Below are 23192 nucleotides of genomic sequence, written 5' to 3'. Positions count from 1 at the left end.
GAGCTGCTGCCTCACATCAAGGACGCCTGTAGCACTTCAGTAATGGGTTTTCCAGGATGTACCTAGATGTTCTCACTAAGAAATTATGGAAAGTCTTTGCTGTTTCCTTGTCCAAACAGATAAAAATAGTAGATGACTCCTTAAAAGAACTAGAATTGCTACAGGCAGCCTTGAAATATTCGAGTGAGAGGGGATGCTGTAGGGGACACCAGGTAAGAAAGAGGGTTTAGTGGGTGCTTGGTAAGACAGCTAGACCATGGAGGGATAACCACAAGGTGGGGGTTCACATATACCAGAGGAAGATCTCTAAGAATCCTGCTGATCTCACCCCTTCTGCCCTGCAGCCAGGACATTGCAGCACACCTGCCAGCTCAGCCAGAGCTCCACAGGCTGGGCAGAGACGCCCTCAACCACGCAGCACTGCCTTGCTCCTTGCAAAGGTCACCTAGCTCCCACCTTTGTGCTCACACATCCTCCCAGCCCCGCTCGCTGGGAAAGACCTCAGCAAGGGAAGTACAGCCATGTGCCATCCAGCAGGGAAATCAGGGTGCCAAGTGACTTCCAAAGCTTTGGCTCTCTTACCGTTCCCAGAAGACACTGAGACTCCTGAATAGCGCCGTAGCATCCCAGGAATCCCACGAACATCATGACAGCCCCGACTGCGATCAGGATGTAGATTCCTGCAAGGCAAAGCGAGAGGCAGACGCATTACTGCACAGCTCTGTCCAGCAGCACCCTCATGCCTGGCTGGACATTCTGGCTCCTGGGGTGGATAATTATGGGTGTGCAGAATTAAGGCTCAGGAGGTGTGATGGCAGCAGACATAGTAGAACACAATGTACATGGGTCTCAAAGTGTTTGAAGCTGCCAACACTGGAGCTCTAATAACTCCATCACCTCCAAAATGAGAGGAAACGCTGAGAGTAGCACTAGGCAGAGGATGTAGGAGGCATGACAAGAGCTCTACAGCATCCTCATAGCTGTAGCATGGAGTTACCCTGGCACAAGGTAACTGTGTTAAATATTTAAGCAGAGATGGAAATTATTAGTTAACATATCTTGTAAAATAAACACTAAGGCACATGGTTTATTTATATTAAACATCATACAAATATTTATCTGGCTAACATTTTAAAGGCAGATGAACCACAAAACCAAGGGGAAAATACTGCTTAAGCATCTCACTTAAAATCTGGCACTTTTTTTTGTTATAGGTTCTTCCACAGAGAATACAACATTTTTTACTTTAACTTATTGAATTTGTACAGGCAACTTGCACCATAACTAGTTCAAAGCTTGAGATGAGGCATCGGGAGTGGTTCAGAAAACAGAGGAATAAAAGTTTATTCATTCAGGAAACAAGAGCTTATCTCAAGGCTCAAGTCTGCTGCCGTGAGTAATCACCATGGTCTCACCAACCACGAGACTGGTGAAGCCCTAGTGATTACTCAGCCAAACACTACCAGCTCAGTTAAATTTGACACAGCTTTTTGCTGGTGTATCTCTAATATTTAGTGCATTTTTGGTTAACTAATATTCTCAAGTATTGCGGTTCTACTACTCTCTAAATGAATCTTATTTCCCATTCAAAAGCAATTTGATACGTGCAAAAATTTACAAATCAGGTAAGACTGCAGTCACTGCATTTCTAATGGGACAGTGAAGAAAAAAAAAGAATCATGATGAGGATAAAATAACATGGGACATCCCAGAAGTAACAGCAACACAGTGAATCTTACTAGTGGTTGGGAGACGCATCCCTTCAATGAAATGTTTTCTTCTGCTATGAGTGAAAATGTTTTACAGCTATTAATCAGACTGTCAGCTCTCCTTTAGGAATGGCCCTAACATATAAACAGAGCTCAAGATTAAAACTGTTTGTACATGCTTGTGATATTTAAGGTTTTTCTTATCTCTGTAGCTTTTAAACAATTTTCTGATAATTAAAGTGCAAAGTCTAAAGGCCATGCACTGAAAGCAGAGTGAAGTCAAGCAAACCCTTCTCTAAAACACCAGACACACAATAACGGTCTCCACGTGTTTAACGTTCCCTTGCAGATCCTTCAAACCTGGGAAAGGCTGAACTTTGCCTCCTGCTTCTTCCCTCTTTGAAACAGAACCCACCATGCCAAAAGCACGAGTGCTGAAGCAAGGGCTGACTTGGCGAGTGGCGGCGACAGAAACACCGCCCCAGCGGCTCCGGCGCTGGGACTCTCCGGTGTTTCTCAGCAGCACCGCGCTCACTCTATTTTTAGGCACTGCAGGAGGGAGGAAGCCAGCTGCAGGGGAAGTGCCACAATGGAGCATGCTGACCCTGCAGGAAGCCCCTCCTCACAAAACCTGATGGGAGCTGTGGCCGGAGACACCAACATCCTCGCGCCAACGCCGTCAGCACCGGGGGCCGGAGTCGCGAGCTGCACCTCCTGAGGTGCTCTGAAGGGTTTCAGCAGAGCCCGGGAGCCAGGAAAAGTCAACAGGCAAAAAGCTCCCCAAGTGGGGATGAGACACCTCCTGAGGTGAAGGTGTGCAAAGAAAGGAAAAACAAGCAAAAGAAACCTCCCAGGAGAGTTCCTTGGAAAGGATAGGCCAGCAGATGAAGTCGGCCTGCCCGAAGGGGAAGGAAGTGGTTTTGTCCCAATGGCTGGAGATAGCATGAGGTGGAGCAGCTGGGCAGGGAGACAGTATGGCAAACAGTGGGCTGGGCTGTGTGCAGGACAGAGGGGCCCCGAAGGGCTTGGAGGTGGTGGGAAGGCATTAATAAACCCTGTACAAAGAAGGCAGTCTGCTGGACACCTGCCAAGCCCGAGAGAGACTGATGGAGGCTGTCAGACACTGCATAACTGCTGTCTCACAAAGAACAACATACCAGCAGTGGTGTCCCAAAAACGGTCTGCTCACTGCCACCAGAAGCTGATACTGCCCAAGAACCAGCACTCACCACTCCAGCTTGTACCAGTGAAGCTGCTGGCTTGGGTTTTCAATCCAAGCCATGGCAGCTTTTTCTATTTTAAGCACTGGGCAGTTCAACTGATAAGTTCATCACAAGTCAGAAAATTAACTTTCCTCATCCCTGAGTGCAGCAGTTTCTGACTTCTTCTCCCATTAGGACAGTAGAGAAAAGACAAAGCTGTGCTAGGGACAAGTCATTTCCACATCTGACAAGTCACTATTCATGCTAACCACCCCAGTATATGGGTAACAAGCAGATGCAGCATGATGCTGGGATGCCCAGCAACCAGATCACCACAGACAGGTTTTGTTCTAATTTTTTTCAAAATAAACACCTTCTGGGCTGAACAAATATTGCCAGGAGATCACCGTCACAGAGCAGCCCAGGTTGAAGGGATCTCACCTGGTCCAACCTTTTGTGAAACTGGGAACCTCAGGAGAGACTATGCAGAACTCTGCCCAATTATATCTTGAAAACCTCCACTGACAGGGACTCTACTGTGTCCCTGGGGAGGTTTTTCCAGTGAATGATTGCTCTCACTGTAAAAGATGTTTTTCTAATATTGAGATCATCAGGAAAGCACAGGACCCACTGGTGGCTAGGAAAGTTTGGCTCTGAAAACTAGGAAATGAAAGCCCAGTGAGACCCTCAACTGATGGAGGAGACTAAAAGGAAACACAGACTTTTGCTGTTTTAGAGAAGCTTTCCAGTGACCTCTGTACTTGCTTCTTGCTGGGATTTCTGGCAGCTTCAAAAAACCAAAACCAATCCTGACCTGCTGAACTCCCACCCCAGGCAGGCGGTGCAGACCTTGGACTGTCAAGTAAGGCTTCCTGCTTCTCTCCCTGCTCTCACTTCACCAGCTCCTCATCAGAGCCAGCACCGCTATCAAGTGAGGAAACAGCAAGAAGGAAAGGAGGGGAGGGAAGAAGATGTGCACCACGTGCAGCTTCCTGACCGGAGCCCAGCGGATGCAACCGGTGCGGTGGGAGCAGCAGGAACGCGCAGCCAGGCGGGGGAGAGGGCAGCAGTGACCGGCCTGAGCTCAGCAAACCACAAAAAAACCCTGGAAGGTTTTTGGAATAAAGGCCACCTTCATTCCCAGGCACAAACAAGCGGCTGTTGCCTTTTGTTGCCCAGGGCCAGAACACGACAGCCTCTCCTGGGAGGCAGCAGAGCAGGACTCTGTGCTGGAGTTTATTTAAAAACAAGTACAAAGTATTTACAGCAAAAATAGCATGTGCAATGAGGAATGCCAGTGGTGTTTCACCACAGAAATGCCATGCTGAAGGCTGAGAAAGCAAAGGAAGGCAATCCAAGTGCCCAACCACATGCTTTGAATGGTGTTTGTTTTCCCACACCCATCCTTCCCCTCAAGGAATGGGGCTGGTGGGGGGGGTCTCCATTTCAGACTGGGTGCCAGGCAGCTGGGGGACTATTTCACAGCAATCACAGTGCAGACTGGAACAACCAAGCCCTTTTCCCAGAAAGCAGCCTGACACATCTTAGCTTTCATTCCTGGCACACAGGGACGATGACGCCTACTGTGGTTTTGGGCTCCGTCTCTGTGAGCAAGGCACCTGTCATCCCATCCTGGAATGGCACATTATCCTCCTCCAAGTCAGAGGAGACTCCTCACAAGCCTCTCCCTCTGTGTAAGCATCAGAGATTGGCTAACCCCTAAATCCTCTCCTGGGTGAGGAAATCTTGACTAAAATGGTTATTTGCTCCTTCAGAGCTCCACCCGAACTGGCACAATTTGGCAAGAGCAAGGCTCCATCTGCCTTTCACATGCCACTTCCCAGCTCATTTTTACTGCAGCTTTCTCAGGGGTTTTACAACAAGCAGGGCTGTTTGCTGTAAACAGAAAGTAAAATGAGAGAGGCATAAACTGCAATCTGCAGTGCCTACAGCCATGCTGCCCCCTCACACAGCAGCAGGACATAAGAGAACAGCTGGAGCTGCAGCCACAGGTACAGTGAGCAAATCATGTACAGGTGTTCATAGTACCAAGGCACCTCCACATCCTTGAGCAGTGCTACACTGTGATTTCTAACCCTATGGCACGGCTCTCTGATAAGGCAGCAGCAAGAAAGATTGCTACAACTGCCACACATAACCAGCCCCACACCGAAGCAAGCTGTGAGCCTCAGGACCTGTATCTGGGAGTTGGAGAAGTCAGAGGAGGGATGTCAATACTGCCTGGAGTCCTCTATCTCCTTTTCAGGTGGAGCCTTTGAGCAGAAAGCTTTAGGAGAGAGACCAACACTCTCAGCTTCACCTCCTCATCTGAATTCAAAGCAGGAGGACAGGAGCCATGATAGGATCTCCTCCCTCAAGCGCATCATGATGGGGACATGATGATGAGAAAAAGCAGCAGCAGCGGGCCAAACACCATCCCTCTTTCCCCAGTACAACCAGGGCACGCGCTACTTTAGGCTGCAGGGATCTTGTAAAGCTTTAGGAAAGCCCCCAAACATCAGAGACAGGAAACTGATAGTAACTGAGCACTTCTCTTGGTTTGATGCTAGGTGGGAAAAAGGAAACAAAAGGAGCCAAGAGGCCAGCTTAGCTCCCAGCTCAAGCAGATGATACCTCCATGGAGAGCCCTTTACCTGCAGGCCAGGTAGGAGGAAGGATGCTCAGTTCTGGGAGCAGGGAAGGGAGCAAAAAAGGCAGTATTCAGTGTCAGTACTTGCTTTGGCATTAAAGCAGCATAGCTAGTGCCTGCAGGGTTGTAAAACCCATGTCCTGTCCCTGCTGAGAAATAAAGAAAACAGGAAGAAATAAACAGTCTTTAAAAAAGGACACGATGAAAAAACAAATAAAAGAAGGAACAAGCACCAGAGAGTTCCTCTAAAACAAGCAGGGAGCAGGCCAGCCCTGGCTAGCTCTCCTCCCATGCCCCATCATGCCCATCAGAGATGCAGTGCAGGTCCAGGCATGGGCATTCCTGGACAGCACCCTACTTCTCCCCTCATTCCAATCCTTTCCCAGCATCCTTAACTCATTAGGCTAAATGGAAGCCAGCCACTGCCTCAGGTCACAATGGCAGTATTTCCAAAAGACAAAAAAGAAATCGAATAAGAAATCCCCACCAGCATGACACCATGCCTCCTGGGAAGGCCAGGCAGTTCTCCAAGCTGTGCCTGCCCCTCCCATGGGATGGGCTTTAAAAAAAGGGTCTGAGAACAGACAAAAGAGAGATGTTTATTCTCCCAACAGGCTCCTGTGGGGAGACTCTGCACAGCCAAGAGTTTTGCAAGCCTCTGAGGAAAGGAGGGAGGCTTCTCCCAACAGGCTCCTGTGGGGAGACTCTGCACAGCCAAGAGTTTTGCAAGCCTCTGAGGAAAGGAGAGAGGCTTCAGTGCCACCCTGCTGCTCCTCCTGGCCTGGAGATGGTGAACTTCACTGGACTTATCACCACTGCTGCTGCAGGGAAGGGTGGAACCATTAGACAATGGCAGGGAGGCTCCCTCCTACCCCACACCACCCACTGTGGAAGAACACCCTTCCCAGCAGCCAAAGAAATTACCATGATGTTCTTCCTGGCAGCTCAGGGGCAACATACAGGCAGAGAGTGGAAAGTCCCTCCAGGGCAGGGTTGGGGCAGGAAAAAGATGGCTGTGTAAGCCAGCCAGCAAAGCAGGGTCTCCCAGACATTTTTGTCCAGTTGCCTGGTGGAATTGGGCCAGCAGAGCCGGCAGTGCTTTCTTCAAAGTGGGGTGAGAGAGAGGGGGGGCTGGAAAAAGAGAGGGTTTGCTGGAAGATGACAAGTGGGAAGCCCCTCCATTCCTCTCCACCCCCTTTCCCAAGGAAAACATTACTGCTCTGTAGCTGCTAATGACTTCCAGATGGAGCAACAGGGTCACAAAGCATGGAGAGCTCTCATGAGGAGATGAAAGCCTGGACATGCTGCCCTCATCTGCAGGAACAAGGCAAGAGGAAGCCACGAGCACCCCTCTGTCAGAAACACAAAGGGGTGGTGGGGAAAGCCCCAAAGAACGTCCTCACGTGCACACACTTGTACCCAAATCCACTCCACACGGATTCCACAGTCAGATTTCTTCTCCTTTGCCTACCCAGGAAATGCTGGAAGGAGACTCAAGTTTTGTAACTTCAGCACACCTGCAAAAGCTGGGAGGAAGTCCATGGTACATCTCCAGGACTGGGATGGAAAAGGGTGGCACAGCACAGGTGAGCCAGGCTGGAATATGTTGGCCCATCCTCTGCTGCCCCAGCCTACAGCACTGCTGGGCATTTCTATGTGCTCTGGGATCCCACCCACAAAAAAAGCACAAATCCCACTGGAGGATTCCTTCAGTGCAGGTTTTCTAAGGAAAACTGTCCAAGCTACAGGTTTAAACAGCTCTGAAGAGCAAGGAGCCACCTCTAGCACAGGTCCAGGGCAGCAAAGCCAGTGGGAAGGGACAAAGGAAAAGAACAACTACATTACTTGTAGTCGGATAGATCTGAACCCAAAATAACCTGATGGTACCCAGGTATTTTTAAAGACATAACCAGTTTTAGTCTGCAGAGTAAATGAAGCACAGGGGTTGGTCATGACCAAGAATGAATTACAATTAAATGGAAATGCAATCAAATAACATGTTGCTTTCTTAACAGAAATTGAATTCTGTGATAAGAATACCAAAAAATACCCTATACTTTCAGATACATGGTTTAAGCCAGAAAAGAAAGTACAACAAAAGTGTTTTGGCTTAAAACTACTATTTTAAAAATAATTCCAGTATTATTGAAGGAGTTGATCTGACAGTGATTAGAGGAAAATCTAGAGCAAGTAAAACTCAGCTTTTGTTTTTTTTTTCCCCTTAAGGGACTAAATAATTAAATTATTGTCCTTAACTGTAAGTAAGTTTATTTCCAAGACAGAAAAATGCATGTACTTCTATTTTTAAAAATCCACATATATTATTTTTTAAATAATCCATTTTGCTCGGTGTGGTTCAAGGCCAAATGCAAACCTTGGTTTCCACTGCCAAGCATACAAACCTGACCACAGCTCATGTGTCTGGTGGAAAATCTCCAACACAGGGGGCCTTGACAAAGTAGAGCACAAATGGGTGCGAGAAGAAACCAGTCCTGAACCTGCTCTGTGTATCCACAGGGATCCCTGCAGCGCCTCATGCCAAGACTGAAGGTGGTTTTTGACTGGTGTTTATTACAGAACCTACAGACCAGGAACCTCAGGCTCTTCTGTAGCCTTTCACAACAAGTCTAGCCAAAGATGTGCTGTTGAGCCTAACCCCACGATGTATGGAAGTTGGCACCATCTCTAGAAGATGCCTAACATTTCCAGAGGGATGAGGACAAGGATGGGAGAGGGAGCAGAAATCAAGACCTTCTCATTGCTCATGGTGGATCCACAGCCATTGTAGCACTGCTGACCTCTAAAACCTTTGCAACACTCTGGAGCTCTGCTGAGTTCCCCCTGCAATGAAAACCTCCAGAAATCACTGCTTCTCAGGCAGTCCTGAAAAGGTTAATTAAGCTAAATTAGCTAAAAAGGCTAACTAAGTTATGGATAGAAAGGACAGCTCCTCCACAACCACTTGGCCAACACAGGTCTGTCTGGGTGATAGGCTGGCATGCTCTGCACTGCTGGCCACATCTGGGACCCATGGCAAGGGTGGTCAAGGCATGCTCATGTGCTGTAAGGACAATGGGCAAACCTGGGGAAAGCTCAAAGAGATGTCCCCACCCCTACCCTGTGCACTGCCACATAGCAGTCCCTCCTCTCTGCAAGGGTCAGATTTCTCTGAGCCCAGCAAAATCTCGTGACAGGACTTCCAAAATCCTGAAGACACCCATGAAAGCTTGCGAGCAGCTGCAGTTCAACTCAGATATGTACTCATTTGTAAGGAAGACTTCAAAGCCTTCATGTGCTTTCTGGCCCATTTATTCTAGACCAGTCTGCATGAAAAGCAGCTTGAACTTGTTTCCAGGGCAGAAATCATTATCCTGGATTGTATTTGTTCCGAGGAGGATGGTGAAGACAGTCTGAATCACCTCTCAAGGAAGCCTGTGTGCCCATTAGCTGTGTCCCTTCCATGCCTCAGCAGCGCTCACAGGCACATTCACCACCTTAGCCCCAAGCCATCGCTGCCCTCAGCTGTCCCCCCACCTGCCTCCCTCAGGCTTTGCTGCCTGGCTGGCTTGGGAGGTGGATAAACATTACCTAGGGAACTCCTCCACCAAAAAAAAACCCTCTTGCCTTTCAGCTGGGACAGTGACACCCACCAGGATGACAGGGAGAGGCAGCAGTGGCAGCAGCCTCGGTGGCCAAGTTTACCCCACCACTGTCCAAAACCTCACACTCCTCCCCTGTGCCACCCTGCTGCAGAGAGGAGACACTGCCCAGCACAGGATTTACTAATAAAACACACAAAACCTAGACACAGGCAAAGCAAACACCATCCTCACCCCAAAAGCTACGTGGAAAACCACACCCCAGCTGAGGAGGCTTTTGCACTCTCCATCCTGACTGGCCCTGCTCCCAGGGCCGAGCTAATTAGAGCCACAGGTCGTGCTGCCCTGTCACTTGCTGTGAGCAGCTGGAGGCACATTTCCTATTTTGGATCTGGCAGGAGAGAGCGGAGCCGAGACCATCGGGCTGCTGTGCTCCGTTCCTTGCTGGGCAGCCTGGGGAAGAGCACAGGCAGGGCAGCGACAGGGACCAGCACTCAGGGATGCTCCCAGCGCCCAGGGATGCTCAGAGCACCCAGGGATGGGTGTGAAATCCTGGGGTGTGGATTTAAGGCAAACAAGAGCTGAGGTTTTTGTTACTGCTCTCCTCAAAGCATTTTATACACAACAGCCACCTCCAGGCAGCAGATAACCAAATCTTTGAAGGATGGGGAACCTGGCTTTTTCCTCCCACTGTCATCCCACCAAGAAAGGACAAAAGTAGTAAGTCCAGAGTCACTTACTTTCTCAAGATCCCCAAGAGCTCTTAAAAGCAGTAACACCACAGCACCAATTTATTGTGGAGAGATCAGAACTGTTCCAATCTGTACTGGTATCTGCAGAGAGAGACCAGCTCACCCTTCTAAGGGCTCTCATAACACCCCGAATCACAGTTTTGTTATTTGTTTGGGTTTTTTTCAATGGTACTTTATGTGTAGGATCAGGAAATATATGAGAAGTGGTTAGCCAGTTCTTAGCAACTTATCAATGCCTCTAGCTATGCTGAAGGATGTTTTTGGCCTTGTGACCAACATCTTCCCAGCCTCCAGACAGACAAAGCATTCCAGACACAGTGTTATCCAAGAGCAAGAAGGATTTTGATTTCTGAACTTCAAATAAAGCAAATAAATGCCTATCAGACCATAAGCCAAGCTCAGATGAAGAAAAGTATTTTCCTTTATAGTTAGGAAGGCATGGAACTAAGGTGCTCCAGCTATCTCCATCCCTGGTACTGCTTGGTCTTTACAGTGCTGAAGCAGTTAAAGCATTTGCTGGAGCATTGGATTCAGAGCCAAAATGGAAGTGTCAAAAGCCAAGACTGCAACAAGTGGTTAGGGGATCAGATGGTTTGCATGCCGTGCTGAGGAAAAGCCCATGAACAAGGGCCCATTTAATAACCTCCCAGGCTAGCCCACAAGACAACTTGTGCAGGCAGTGCCAAACTGCTGGGGACGGGGGGTGGTGCTTGTGGGAAACCCCAGCCTGCAGGAGCCCCTTCCCTAGGGCTGGAAAGGCCAGCAGGGAACAGCTGCCTGTGCCCTGGGGGCTGCTGTGATGTTCTGGTCTGGGAGCTGAGGGCAAGGACTGCTCCTCTTCTGCTCCTGCTGCAGCCTCAAATATCATGCCTGGTACTCTGTAGCTTTGCTGCTCCCCACACCTTCTTTCTCCCACTTCCCTACTGCCCTCAAATCCATTATTTTTCCTCTTCCATAACAGACACCCTGGAAAAACAGCCTTTAACAAACAGCTCCAGCTTTGGGGTAGGGAAAAGGACACACAAAGAAATCAGGAGACCCCAAATCCCTGCTTTCCTACTTCCCTTCTCACTCAGTACACACCCTATGATGGAAGTGTTCCTCCTCTGACAGTGTTTATTGCTTCCCCCCGTCCTGCAGCAAAGCCTGGCTGGCCTTTAAAAGCCTCCTGACAAATCCCGGGACCAGCTCCCTGTGCCAGACACCAAAAAGTGGTATTTGCAAAGGAAAAAAAAAAAAACAACAGAGCTCTGGAGGCCAAGCCCAAGAGGTTCCCGTTCCCAAAGGCAGGAACATTGTGTGCATGTGTATACTGCATGCCAGAGAAGAAAAAGGAGGGAGTATCAGTTGTAAGAGAGAGGAAAAATGGGGGGGGCAGGGGTGGGGGGGAAGCAAAAAGAAATCCCAGTCTTCAGACTCCAGAGGTCTGGCTGGGAAAGACAGCAACTGAAAGAAATGCTCTGCTGTTATTACTGCATGGAAATTACAGCTGCCAGAAGGAATCCAGGCCAATCTGTTGCTGAATATAACTTTAAAAAGACAGCCAGCCTCAAATCATGGGCTGCTCACAGGGGTTGGAAAGTCAGTGTGGTGGTGGGACCCACAGTCCTTCCCCAATGCCTTCTGAACAGCAAAGGCTGAGGACAAAGACAAAATAAGGGTGGAAGAGTAAAAGATGCTCAACAGGCAGGAGGGAAGGACTCTGCCCCATGCTCCAGGTCCCCCAGGTTTAGGGAGAAAGTGTTAACTAGGGGAGGTATCACTTGTTAGCCCCCCAAAAGGAGGAGAGATTAGGACTGGTTCCTTGAAAGGAGAGAGTTTAACGTCTTGCGAGCTCCCTTTTCTGTTTTTAAAGATGAGATGTACAAAGGGGAAATGCTGCAAATAGAGCTCTGGGTGTGAGGCAGGAGAAGAGAGACAGCAAGAGAGAAAAACCCACAGCTATTCACAGCAGGAGCATCTTCTGTAACCAGGGACAGCCAGGGAGAGGGCTCAGGCATGCTGTTCCATGGGCAAGCAGTGAAATGCAAAGGAAAATCCTTTCCAGAAAGTAATTTTAGCCACAGGTGAGAACAGGACATGGGATCAGACGATGTTGCCAGCCCCATCAGCTTGTGCTCCAAGCCAGCTCCTGACTGGCAGCCAGCCTCTCCTGCAAGCTTCTCCCCCTTGTCTGTGAGGGATCATTGGAGAACAGGGGAAAAAACAGGGGATTTCAGCTTCCAGCACGCTGTCAAATTAACAAAAATCATGCTCAGCTTAACCACAGCGCACAGAGGCTCCACCTGCCCCTCCTGGAGAACATGAGTCACGCCCATCGAGCTTTGCTTTCATTGCCAGCCACTCTGCTACTTTTACATCCCTTTGGACAGGAAACAAGACCTGCTTCCAAGAAGTCCCCCCTCTTCCCAAACGTGCTCTGGAGAAAACCCACGACACCACAACACGTCTTCTTGCATTTTTAGCTAATGTGGATTTGGACTCTGCTCTGGGCCACAGCCAACGTTTATCAAAGGCTTTGGCTGGCACAGCAGGGGATATTTTGGAGAGTACAAGGGCAGCAGGAGGTATTTTTATTGTGACCTCCTTGCTGCTCACCTGGAGCTTTCTGGCCAGCTTTTGGGTACACTTCAGCCTACCCTGGGGCACACACCCAAGCAGCACCCCCAGAGCTACTCACCAACGTAGAAGGTGTTGGGGGCCTGCTTGTCCCCCAGCTGCAGGTACAGGATATTCGTTGTCTGCGAGTCATGGCGGAGCCACAGGGCCACTCCCAGGATGATGCCTCCTGCCAGCTGGGGAGAAAACAGAGGGAAGCAAGGGTTATCCACTGCTCCAGCCACATCAGACCCAGACTGGCAGTTTTCAGCCAGGAGCTTTGCTTTTCATCTTCCCACAAACATACAAGAACACCCTTTCTAACCATCACCCCTGCAACATTCTTTGTGCCTCATGGATCACGAGCCATATGATCTTCCCTGCTTTATGAGAAGACCCCCATCATTCTGGGGATGTGCAAAGCCCTTTCCAGTTCTTGCAGGAGATTTCTTTCCCAAGAAAGAAATTATTACTTTATTACTATTTTCAATAGAAGCAAGCAGGAGATGTGCCACTAAGGTTTTTACGAGATCTTTTCAACATAAGTTACGATCAGCCCCAGTTGATAACTGATATTATCACCCCACTTCACTTCTCTGTGAGGTATAAACAGAAAGTGGGGGAGCTGCCATTTATCCCCTCTGCCCGCAAGTCTTGCAAGCACACTACTTCCCATCCAGGGTCACGCTTCCAGTGGAACACACTTAGTGTTCCTCAGGCACACAGAGCTTTCCGTAATGTCCCAATACAGGAATTGAAGTGGAGCAAATCCTGGGGTCAGGTCAAAGCACCACCACACCATTTTTGGGGGCCTCCAGGCCAAGACTGCTGCCTTGCCCATGCTGTGAAACAGCAGGAGAGCAGTGCACCCACACCCACGCGTGCACAGCGACACGCAGGACTGACCAGGGCAAGGACCAAAACACACTCCAGATGTGGGAGGAGATGTTCTGCATATGGGACATCAACTCAGACACTGGGATATTTATGTACAAACAATGGGAAGTTCTATGACTGACTTCCTCACGGTTTTCTCTTTCAGGGAGGGACTGGGAATGGCCGTGGGAGGTGGGAGCAGATATGAGGCACTACAGCAGGGAAGGTGTCACTGAGAGGAACTCAAGGTAACGCTTTTCCAGCACGACTCCCTGTGTCCTCTGTGACATCCCCCTTCCATTTAAAGTATAAGCAAGAAGGGAAAAAATACAAACATCTGGAAAAAACCCAAACCCTTAAGAACTGCAATATCACTGCTGTGAAATCACCTGTTCAAATGCCAATTTAATTTTGAGTGTCCTAAATCCTTGAAGCCATTCATTTTAAAAAAGGGAAGAAAACTACCAAAAAGTATAGAAGAGGAAACATGCTATTTCTAAAAGAGTCTGAATCAGGTCAGCTAGAGGCATGACAGTCACCATGAAAGTCACATCCAAAAAAAAAAAAAAAGGCAGGGCTTTTTCAGGAAAGGTGTAAAGTCTCCAGCTGTGCAAACACAATAAGGAATACAGGAGAACTGGGATCTGCAAGACAGGCTGTTGATGGGAGCGTGGTTTTCCCCCATGGGAGCCATGGTGGTTTCCTCCTTGCTCATTTCTACAAATCCCAGCCACAAGATTTTTCCAGGAATGCCACTGAAGCTGGGGCAAACCCACACCATTTCCAAACTCACAGGGCAAACTGCTCTTGGGGCTTTTCCACTACCAGAGGGAGAAAACCCCCACTAGCTCCTGGAGAGGAAGGGAAATCTTTGCTTTCCCCCAGTTTGCCAAAGTAACTGGCTTTTAACACTTCTCCCACAGCAACCAATGCAACTTCCCTGCTGGCACAGTCCCTCATCCCTCCTGCACTGAGGCCAGCCTGAGGTTCTCCAAACACTGGCTATGGAGAAAAGTCACGAAAGCCAGTCTGTGCTCAAGTCCAGCTCCAAATAAGGCAGGTTGTGGCTTCGCACAAAGTTACCCAAATCCAGCCTGGAGTGGCTCGTTCATTGTCTGAGGGCATAACAAAGTTTGTGCTTTTACTCTCAGAGAAAAGAATATGCTCCCTCATTAATCCATGCCACTTAAAGTAAAACTTCTCTTGGTAGCTGCTAGGAGAGAAGGCATGCCAAGGAAGGTTTGGATTTCTGTGCTGGCTGGAAGAGGTAAAGAAAAAAAGCTGCAGCCGTTTTGGTTTTGTTTTTTTCCCTGCAAGGACACATTGCTCTGCCCTCCACACTCAGCAGTGCCACCCCAGCATGCCCTGGCACCCATGGTGAGGCTGGGGTGACACCAGCACCTCCTTTTCCAACCAAATCTGCCTTAAAATGCCCAACAGAACCAAAAGCAGGCTGCAAGTGGTCCTCAAGATATTTTTTAATCATTTGGGACCACCAGCTAGAGGGATGGAGCCTCTTCTAACGCATTAAACCCACTCCAGCAGTGAGGTCTGCCTGAGACAGCCAGCTGAACCAACTCCAGATGTTCCTGGTTTCATCCTGAATGTGCCCCAGGAACATCACACATCCGTCCCACACCGCCTGACTCCATTTGCATTTTTAACAGAGCATGGAAGACCTCTGAATGGAAGCTTTAATCCAATAGCAGCTGTATTTCCTAAGAGAAAATGACACTCACTTACTAATGAAAACAGCATTTGGGCTACGATGAGTAACTTTTTCCATGAAAACCATACATCCTCCCACTACCAAGAAGCCCAAAGCGGAATTACGGCTCTTTCTTCCCAAAGCAAAGAAAACAACAGGGGGAAACATTGTCAGTTTGCCACAGTAACTCTGCCTTCTGCTGTACCTTGCTTGGGATAATCTCATTTTTAATAGAACAACTTGTTCCAGATAAAATCTTGATGTTTTCTCCCACTTCCATCCTACAACTGCTGTTTGCCAACACAAGAAGAGCTCCAACCACTAATGGCAGCATCACACTCTAGGCTGCACATCCTCATACATACCGGTGTTTTTTTCTGCTGTGGATATCTATAATCTCACACAGGTTATCCCACTAAACTTTCTGTTTCCAGCTTGTCAGACAGCAGTGTTGCAGAGGCTGGGGCCATCACCTGTCATGGTATGGTCTGAGCACCCAGCACAGCTCTCCATTTAAATTTTTGGGGACTGCAATAATCTAAAAGCTGCAACCTCAGCAACGCCAGCAGTGTGTCGGACTTTGACCTGCTTTCCAAAAGCCGACCTCCCCAGCCTGCTGCTCTGCTGCCAGCACCACATCACTCATGGAAGGCACATCAGTGGTGCTCCCCAGGATGGGGCTGGCCCCAGAGCTCACGCCCTAGGCAGCATCCCGGCACAGCAGAGGTGGTGCTGCAGGCTCCGACATTTCCTCTTTACTGCTATTTTCCAGCTTCCAGAGATTTATTGCTTCTTCCACAGACAGCTAGACTTTTCCAGCTGGATCCTGCTTGCCCAAGGCTTGCTTCTTCAGGAATGCTGTTCCTGGTTGACACAGTGGGGGAAAGTCCCTGTGGAATGCTGCCTAGGGGCAGGAAAAGGCAGACCCTGCGTCCCCAAGAGGTGATGGGAAGGTAGCCCATGTAAGGAGGTATCACCAGATAAGCACCATGATGAAAGCAGGTGTGCAGTCCTGGTTTGCTGCCCAATCCACAGTGCACATAGTGAGGCACCTTCCTGGACTGAGCCGCACCAATGGACATGCTGTTAACCCTAAAATTTCCAAATCCAGCTGTGGGACAAGGGAACAAGCCCATTTTTCACAGCTTAGTTATTCCTCACTACAAGAAATTCTTATAAATTAGGGGTGCAAGGAATGACCCCATTCCCCTGTTAATGTAGTGTACCCCACTTCTGAGTTGCCCCCACCTTAACCTGTTGCTCCCTAAAACTCACATATGCCAGGATGTGCATCACCTCCCCAGTCCCTTCCACTACCCCCAGCCTTTTTCCTCCTGCTCCCTTCCCTCCACCCTTCTCTGAAACAGATTTCCTGGAAGGGAGGAGGAGAAGAAAGAAGTTCTGGCTATAGGGCAGCTTGCCAGGCATGCCAAAGCAAAGCAGACAGACATCCTGTGGAGGTGCCAGCAGTTTCACGATGCTGTGTCACTTCCCACAGCCATGGCTGGCCTTGCCTCCAGGTCCTGCTTCCCAACTTGTGAGAGCCCAAGAGCTGGGAGAGGCTCTCACCTTGCTGGAAAAATGCTGCTGGCAGAACTCACGCCATGCTGCCTGGGAAATACCACAGTTACTAACAAGAAGCAGAATGCTGCCAAGAAAGCTTAATGAATTTTAGCTGGTTTATGATTAAGGCATACGACTGGAGATCTTTAACAGGTTCTCATGCCACAGAGGTTTGCCATTTCCCTTACACCACCTGGAAGCAGAGCCCTTGGTGAGGGCAGCACCCAGACCCCATCCGAGAAGCCCAACTGGGGCTCCCCATGGTTCCTCTCCAACACTACCTGCAAAGCATCTGAGATGGAGTAACAAGGAATGCCCCTCCTTTCAGGTGTGGGGAACTAGGATGCAGAAAAGTAAAGTGGCTTGCCAAGGCAGAAATATCTTCCCATGCAAGAAAGAACAAACTAATCTGGGGTTGAATGCTTTACTCCCAGATAATTTGTGGGTCTCTAGGTGAAGCAGCATGAGTAGAGAAAAAGCAAGGAGACAGATTCATAACGTGATGGAAACTGCCTTTGGAAGGGCAGTACAAGCCCTTGCAAGATCTGTGCTGGGACATTACAGGTCCTGCATTACCAGCCTGAGGACTGAGTCAGGAAAGAGAGGGACACATGGAATGTGCCCAAGCGGCACCACACCTTCCCACAGCCTGCACCTCGCCTCCTGGAAAGCAGAAGATTAATTTATTTTCTACTGCAACAGCTGCACCTCATGGAATTGCTGAAAGGGCAAGGGGTGCAGCAAAGGGCTGACAGCCGAATGGTGGCCCAGGAAGCTGGGAACTGGGGTTCAATGCTGAGACCACCTCCATGTTCCAATGTCAAGTCTTCACACCGAAGAGTCAGTTGAAATTTTAAGGTGAGATGTGCTAGAGATCACTGCTGGGCTGCATGTTGGGGTGGGCTGTGGGATGCCCTGGAGCCCCTTGGGAGGGTGTAAGCAGGGGAAGGGACTTAGTAAGACACAGAGATGCAGTGTGAGAGGCACACAAGGCAGAAGGTTATCTTGGCACAGGCACTCACAGGCAGCAGTGGCAGATAGGGCTCTGTGACAGCACAGGCAAGCTGCTGCCTTCCACAGCCACGGTGCTCCACAGCCACTAAGGGTCAGGCTGAAAGTTTGCAGGCAAGGCCTGCCCAGGAATTGCAGGAAAGGCATTTGGAAAGAGCAGCATGGCCTGCAGGCAGGAGGAGGAGAGCAGCCTGCAGCCCTGCTCCCAGCAGCACACCTTCCAGCAGCGGCTATTAATAGAGCTGCCAGCCGGAGCAAAATTCTCCACTGGTGCCTATAGTTACCAGCCCTACAACACTGCAGAGCTTTTCAAAACAAGTTCCAGAGGAACACTCCCAGAGGAGCAGCATGCCAGAGGCCAAATAAAGCTTGATGGATGGGAGGATAATGGGAATCCAGCACCAAAATCCAAGAGCGGAGTCCTACAATGGGGAGCACCATGTCCACAGGCCACTGCCAGCCTGCCCCAGCCTGATCCCTGCTGCAGACAGAAGTAGCACTTCCCAGGGTCTAACTGCCCTCAGCAGAGAGGAAAACAATTTGAGATATTGCTTTAAAATTAATTTGGCCCCGTACATAAACATTTAATTACAATGGGGATACAACTGCTTTCCCTTCTTAATAGTACAGTGAAAGGCACTTCCACAGCGCAGGATCAAAGTGTTTCTCACTGTTAATGCTCTTGCAGAAGTTAAGTATGACGGTGGCTGATAGCACAATAACATGAGGGAAACAGAGCAATCCCCATTCCAGCCAGCAGCGCTCCCTCCTTTCAGCTGCAGCCCAGCCCATCAAGCGCAATCAGGTACCCCCATAGGGCAGGGTGCACCCATCTCTTCAAAAAACCTTCTGCACGCAGAAACTTCAGAAGAGGTTTTGTAGGTGATGGAAGGGCTGTGCTCACTTGACAAGAGTGCCCTCAAACATCCCAGAGAGACATCAGCAACAAAACTGGAGTGTAGATACTGAGCCTGCTAAGGAAACCTCTCCCTTGCCCTTCGAAGACAGGTATTAAGCAGCTGCAGGGTCAAACACACACTAGAAATATGCTTGCCTGTACAATGTCCCAGGATTCCAAACAAAACCTGTAGAAGATGCTAGACCAGCATGAGGGCCTTGCTGCTCACCAGGCTCTCTGCAATTCCCAGGGAGACCAGCAGCCCAACCAGCACCAGTGGCACTGGAGCAGTGCTCAGCCCATGCCTGCACCCACAACAAGATCCATGCTACTTTGTTAGTCCACAGTTATTTCAAACCCGTGTTTCAGAGCTACAGGAACCCTGAGATCTTCCATTCTTCATTTAAAGCCGTGAGCAGTGGCACACAGCCACCTTCCTCACCACAGTGGGAGGGTCGTGTGTCACCCAGCAAAAGCATTAGCTACCATGGGACAACTGCCACAGAGTGCTGCCACCTCCCCACACCGTCACCTCTCATCACCCACACCAAGTATCTCTGTGCAGCCTTTGCAGACTCCAGCGTACAGTTAACAGATCTTCCGGTGTTGCACAAGAAAATACACAGCTCCTCTACTTCTTCCCTTTCAATCACTCCTGCCGAGATAGATTCACTTCCACCTTCCCTCTGTTCCTGCCCTTCCTTCCTTTTGCACCCAGGCTGTACAGCATCCCCTCAACACACAGAAGAGCTAGACAGTGCCTGCAAAATGGCATTAGGAGCAAGCTCTTCCTTTTAATTAGACACCTCTCTGCTAGGGCAGCCAGCGGTGCTCCCCACCTGGAAGGCTGCCATGGGCTGTATTAGCTAATAAGCTTGAGCGATCCTTCTCCAAGCAAGTCAATTCCCTCTTGGTTATGTTTAATTATATTTTAAAATAGCTCGCTGGCTTCCTTCGGCCTCCCCAGGGACCCTTTGCAGCAGTGGTCAGTTCAGCCCCACACACTGAGCTCTGCTATCGGGCTTGGAAAATTCAGGACCGCAGTCAAAGTCTGGCCATCCCAGTTCTAGGGATGGGATGGAGAAGGAGCTCCACCTGCCAGATGCCCAGCCCTGCCTGGGCTGCCCATCACACCAGCCAAACTGCCCAGTAACAGCGACTGCTCCCTCTCACAGGGCAGAGTATCCACCCCCCATCAGCCACCCCAAGGTTTCAGGACAACCTGGCAGCACAGAAGAACTTTTGTCTTTCCAGCCCTGTGTTCTGCTAACCAGGTGAAGCCCACAGGAGCTGACCAGGGCCTCCTTCACCACTTCAGTGGGTGGGTGCACTGTGGAACACGTGGGGGACCCTCTCTCCTGGGACAGGCACTCGTTTGAACATGGGGCCCATGCAGCAGCTACTGATCCCTCAAGAGACACCTTGGAGCAAGCATAATCTTGGCATCTTCTTCTCAAGAATGCATGCACAAAAGAAAAACAATCCCAAAAAATCAAATAAAACTGAAACATCTCAGGTACAATGAACGAGGAGGTGGCAGCAGGGTCACATTTTCCTTTTTCAACACAGCAGCTTTGTGAAATTCCTCCTGCGCTGCGGGGGGAAGGCAAGGGGAGGAAGCCAGAGGGGTGTCAGTTTATTTACACTCCAGCAGGATAGCGGGGCTATATAAAAAAGTTATCAGAGTAACTAAGGCTGAGAATTGCTTCCTTCTTCCTCTTGGGCACTAGAAAAACCTCCTGTGCAGCGCAGCATGGTGCCTGCCAAACTTTGGGCTCTGCCTCTGGCTTGTTTTCACCAACAGCACCGAGCAGCAGCTGCACACAAGGCAAATCATAAGCAAATAAGCACGGGGAGCCCATCAGCACTGCATAATAACCAGCTGGCAGGACTGAAGGGCTGCAGGTGCCCTGTCTCACACCTCCCTGCGGTTAGAGGTGGTTTCCCAACACAGCCAGCCTGCAGCTAGGGTGCTCAGCACCACATTCTGTCCTTAAATGTCACCCCGCCAAAAGTACCACCACACTCTGTTGTTAACCACAGAATTCCTCCCCAGGTTGGCAGCTAACCTGTCTTTGTGGTAAACCTAAAATTCTCCTCACCCACTAGTTTAAAGAGCAACACAAAAGGGCTTGAAAACTCCAAGATCTGGTATTCAACCACCATTCAGCTGGCTAGCCCCCCAGAAAGCATCGTTAATTCTAATGAAGCCCAGGCTCCCAGTCTGCACAGGAGACAGCACAAGGGGACCATCAAGTCCAGCCCTGGGAGCTGTTTTGGGGAGCCAGTGGGTCCCAGCTCACAGGCACCCTCCTGGGGAGGCACTGAAGCATCTACCTCCACTCTCAGGGAGCACCCTCAGAAGGGTAGGGCAAGGCACCAGAACTCATAACGGGGAAATTATACAGAAGAGATTGGCAATTCCTCTTGGAAGCAAAGCGCCCATTTATAAACGAGCAGCTCTTTTCCAAGACTTTGAGCTGAACAACTGATCTTGCTGAGAAGTGGTGGCTGTGCACAGCCCCCAGCATCCTTCCTGCCACCCAGGAGACCCTTCCTCACAAAGCATAGCCAGCAGCTTCTTCTACAAGAATAGCAGGAAATCGGGACCAGAAGACAAGGAAAAAAAACCAGGATAAGCACAGTAACTCGGAAGGAACAACACTTCACAGACAACCCTACCCGCCTCCATCCGGCCATTTTAAGGGTGGAGGAAAAGGTTAAAAAAAACCAACCCGGAATAATCTCTCATTCACGCAGCTGGCAACACATCAGGTATCAATTAACACCGTTGTTATCAGAGCTCGTCCCCTGTCTCTTGGCCAGTGTTATACAAGGCGAACAGGCCTGAAGTGAGCACCCCCTTGGTTAAGCCCTACACCTCCCAGGGATGGGGACCCCAAAAAAGCTTCCCCAGGCACCCCCAGGGAGGAGTCCGCAGGCAGAGGCTCCAGCCAGGCAGCGCCACTCCAGGTGCCAACGCAGGGGTTGCTCTGGGAGCCATCGGTCCCCTTCCCACTTCTCCAGCCCCTCTTGCTACATTCGCTGCTGTAAGCAAGCACAGAGGAAAAAAAAAACCAAAAACCCCCCAAATCCTCGACAACAGAGCGGGATGTCAGACAAGGGGCGCAGGGCATTGGATAAGGGGCATCCAAGCGGTGCCTTGCCTGCCAGGGTGGGGCTGGACTCACTTCCAAGACAAAAAAGCATTCCGTGGAATGGAAACCAGAGTATTTAAAACACGAAACCAGCAGCCTGCTCGGGCATATCTCGCTGCCCCCGAGCGCAGGAGCAGGAGAGAGGGACTCCTGCCAGCCAACCTCGCGCTGCCGGAGGCTCTTTCTAACCGGGACAAACCTGGTTTGCAGGGAAACGGGATACGCCGCCTTTTACTAAATTAGCCGCATGTCTGGATGGATTATTTCAAGAAAAACTTTCTCAGGAAAGGCAGCCTCTCCAGCCTGGATAGAATCTGCATCCTAAAATAACTTCCCGGGCGGCGGGGCAGCGGTGCCGGGCGCGGGGCCAGGGCGGCCGGGTCCCGGCAGCCGCGGGGCGGGGGGCGCGGGGCCAGCCCCGAGGCGCCCGTGCTCGCCGAACGCCCCCTCCTCTGCGGCGGGCGGCACGGCCGGCGCCTCCCCTCGCCTGGCAGCATCCCTGCATCCCTCCCTCTCTCCCTCCTTCCCTCCCCGGCTGGGGAGCGCCGCTTTCCCCGGCGCAGACCCGCGGCACAAGAGGGGCTGCGGGAGCCCCCCCCGGCAGGCGCCCATAAACATCTGCAGCGGCTGGACGCGAGCATCTTAAAGGTCTTCTCCAACCCCAAACCATCCTACGATTCTACCTCCCCCTCTGCATATCTATTTAAAAAATAGACATAAATAGATATACACGTACAATTACATACATACGCATGCATTAAAATAAAAAAGCAAAGCATGATCAGCTCCTCCGCCCTCTAAAAAAAAAAAAAAAAAAAAAAAATTAAGCAGCCCCTAAGGCACATCCCAGACAGCAAGTCTCAATGCTGGGGGGCAAGAAGGAGGCTAAACCCAGGCGCAGGCAGACGGGCCATACTGCAGCCCCCTTATTTAAAGGCTGGGGGGGCTCAGCCCCCGCTTCCCGCAGCCCCTGTGCTCACCCAGAAGATGAAGTTGAAGACGAAAAGGAGGTATTTGATGCACTTGGTGCAGCCTTCCACTCCCATGGCGACGGCTCTCCCGAATCTGTGCTGCCTGGCTGACCGGGGCGGCGGCGGGCGCTGGAATCCCGCCCCGCGCCCGCCCCGGAAACGCCTCTCGGGCCCGCCCGGCACCGGGGCTGGCACAGCCACCCCTCGCCTTCCCAGCCCGGGGGTCGCCTGATGTTTCTCCCTTTCTTCTTCTTTTTTTTCCTTTTTCTTCCCCACTTTTCCCATTTCCTATTTTTTTCCTAACTCCTCTTTTCCTTTTTGCTTTCCGCTCCTTTTTCTATTATCTGCCTTTTTTTTGTCTTTTGGATTTTCCCTTCCCTTCTTTCCCCCCTTATTTAATTCTCCTCTCCTCTCCTCTCTCCCCATCTTCACTCATTTTTCTTTCTCATTTCTTCCTCCCCCCGCTTTTTCTTCCCCCCCCCCCTTTTTTATATGTG

General features: G+C 50.2%; 1 protein-coding gene across 1 annotated transcript in view; it reads right to left on the bottom strand.

The window, feature by feature from the left end:
- Nucleotides 1-22829, bottom strand: part of CD81 (CD81 molecule) — a 33062-nt gene extending 10233 nt beyond the window's left edge. The window contains exons 1-3 of the mRNA XM_041415025.1: nucleotides 22705-22829; nucleotides 12593-12707; nucleotides 583-680 (exon numbers count right to left, since the gene is read on the bottom strand). Of these exons, the coding sequence (XP_041270959.1) occupies nucleotides 583-680; nucleotides 12593-12707; nucleotides 22705-22770 (279 nt within the window). The 5' untranslated portion in view covers nucleotides 22771-22829. The remainder of the gene's footprint in view (nucleotides 1-582; nucleotides 681-12592; nucleotides 12708-22704) is intronic.
- Between the last annotated feature and the right edge of the window lie 363 nt (nucleotides 22830-23192).

Source organism: Onychostruthus taczanowskii, unplaced genomic scaffold (genome assembly GCF_017590055.1).
Source record: "Onychostruthus taczanowskii isolate IOZ18803 unplaced genomic scaffold, ASM1759005v1 scaffold49, whole genome shotgun sequence".
In the NCBI taxonomy this organism is placed as follows: domain Eukaryota; kingdom Metazoa; phylum Chordata; class Aves; order Passeriformes; family Passeridae; genus Onychostruthus; species Onychostruthus taczanowskii.
Note: the sequence above shows the minus strand (reverse complement) of the source record. Positions and strands in the feature narration are given on the sequence as shown.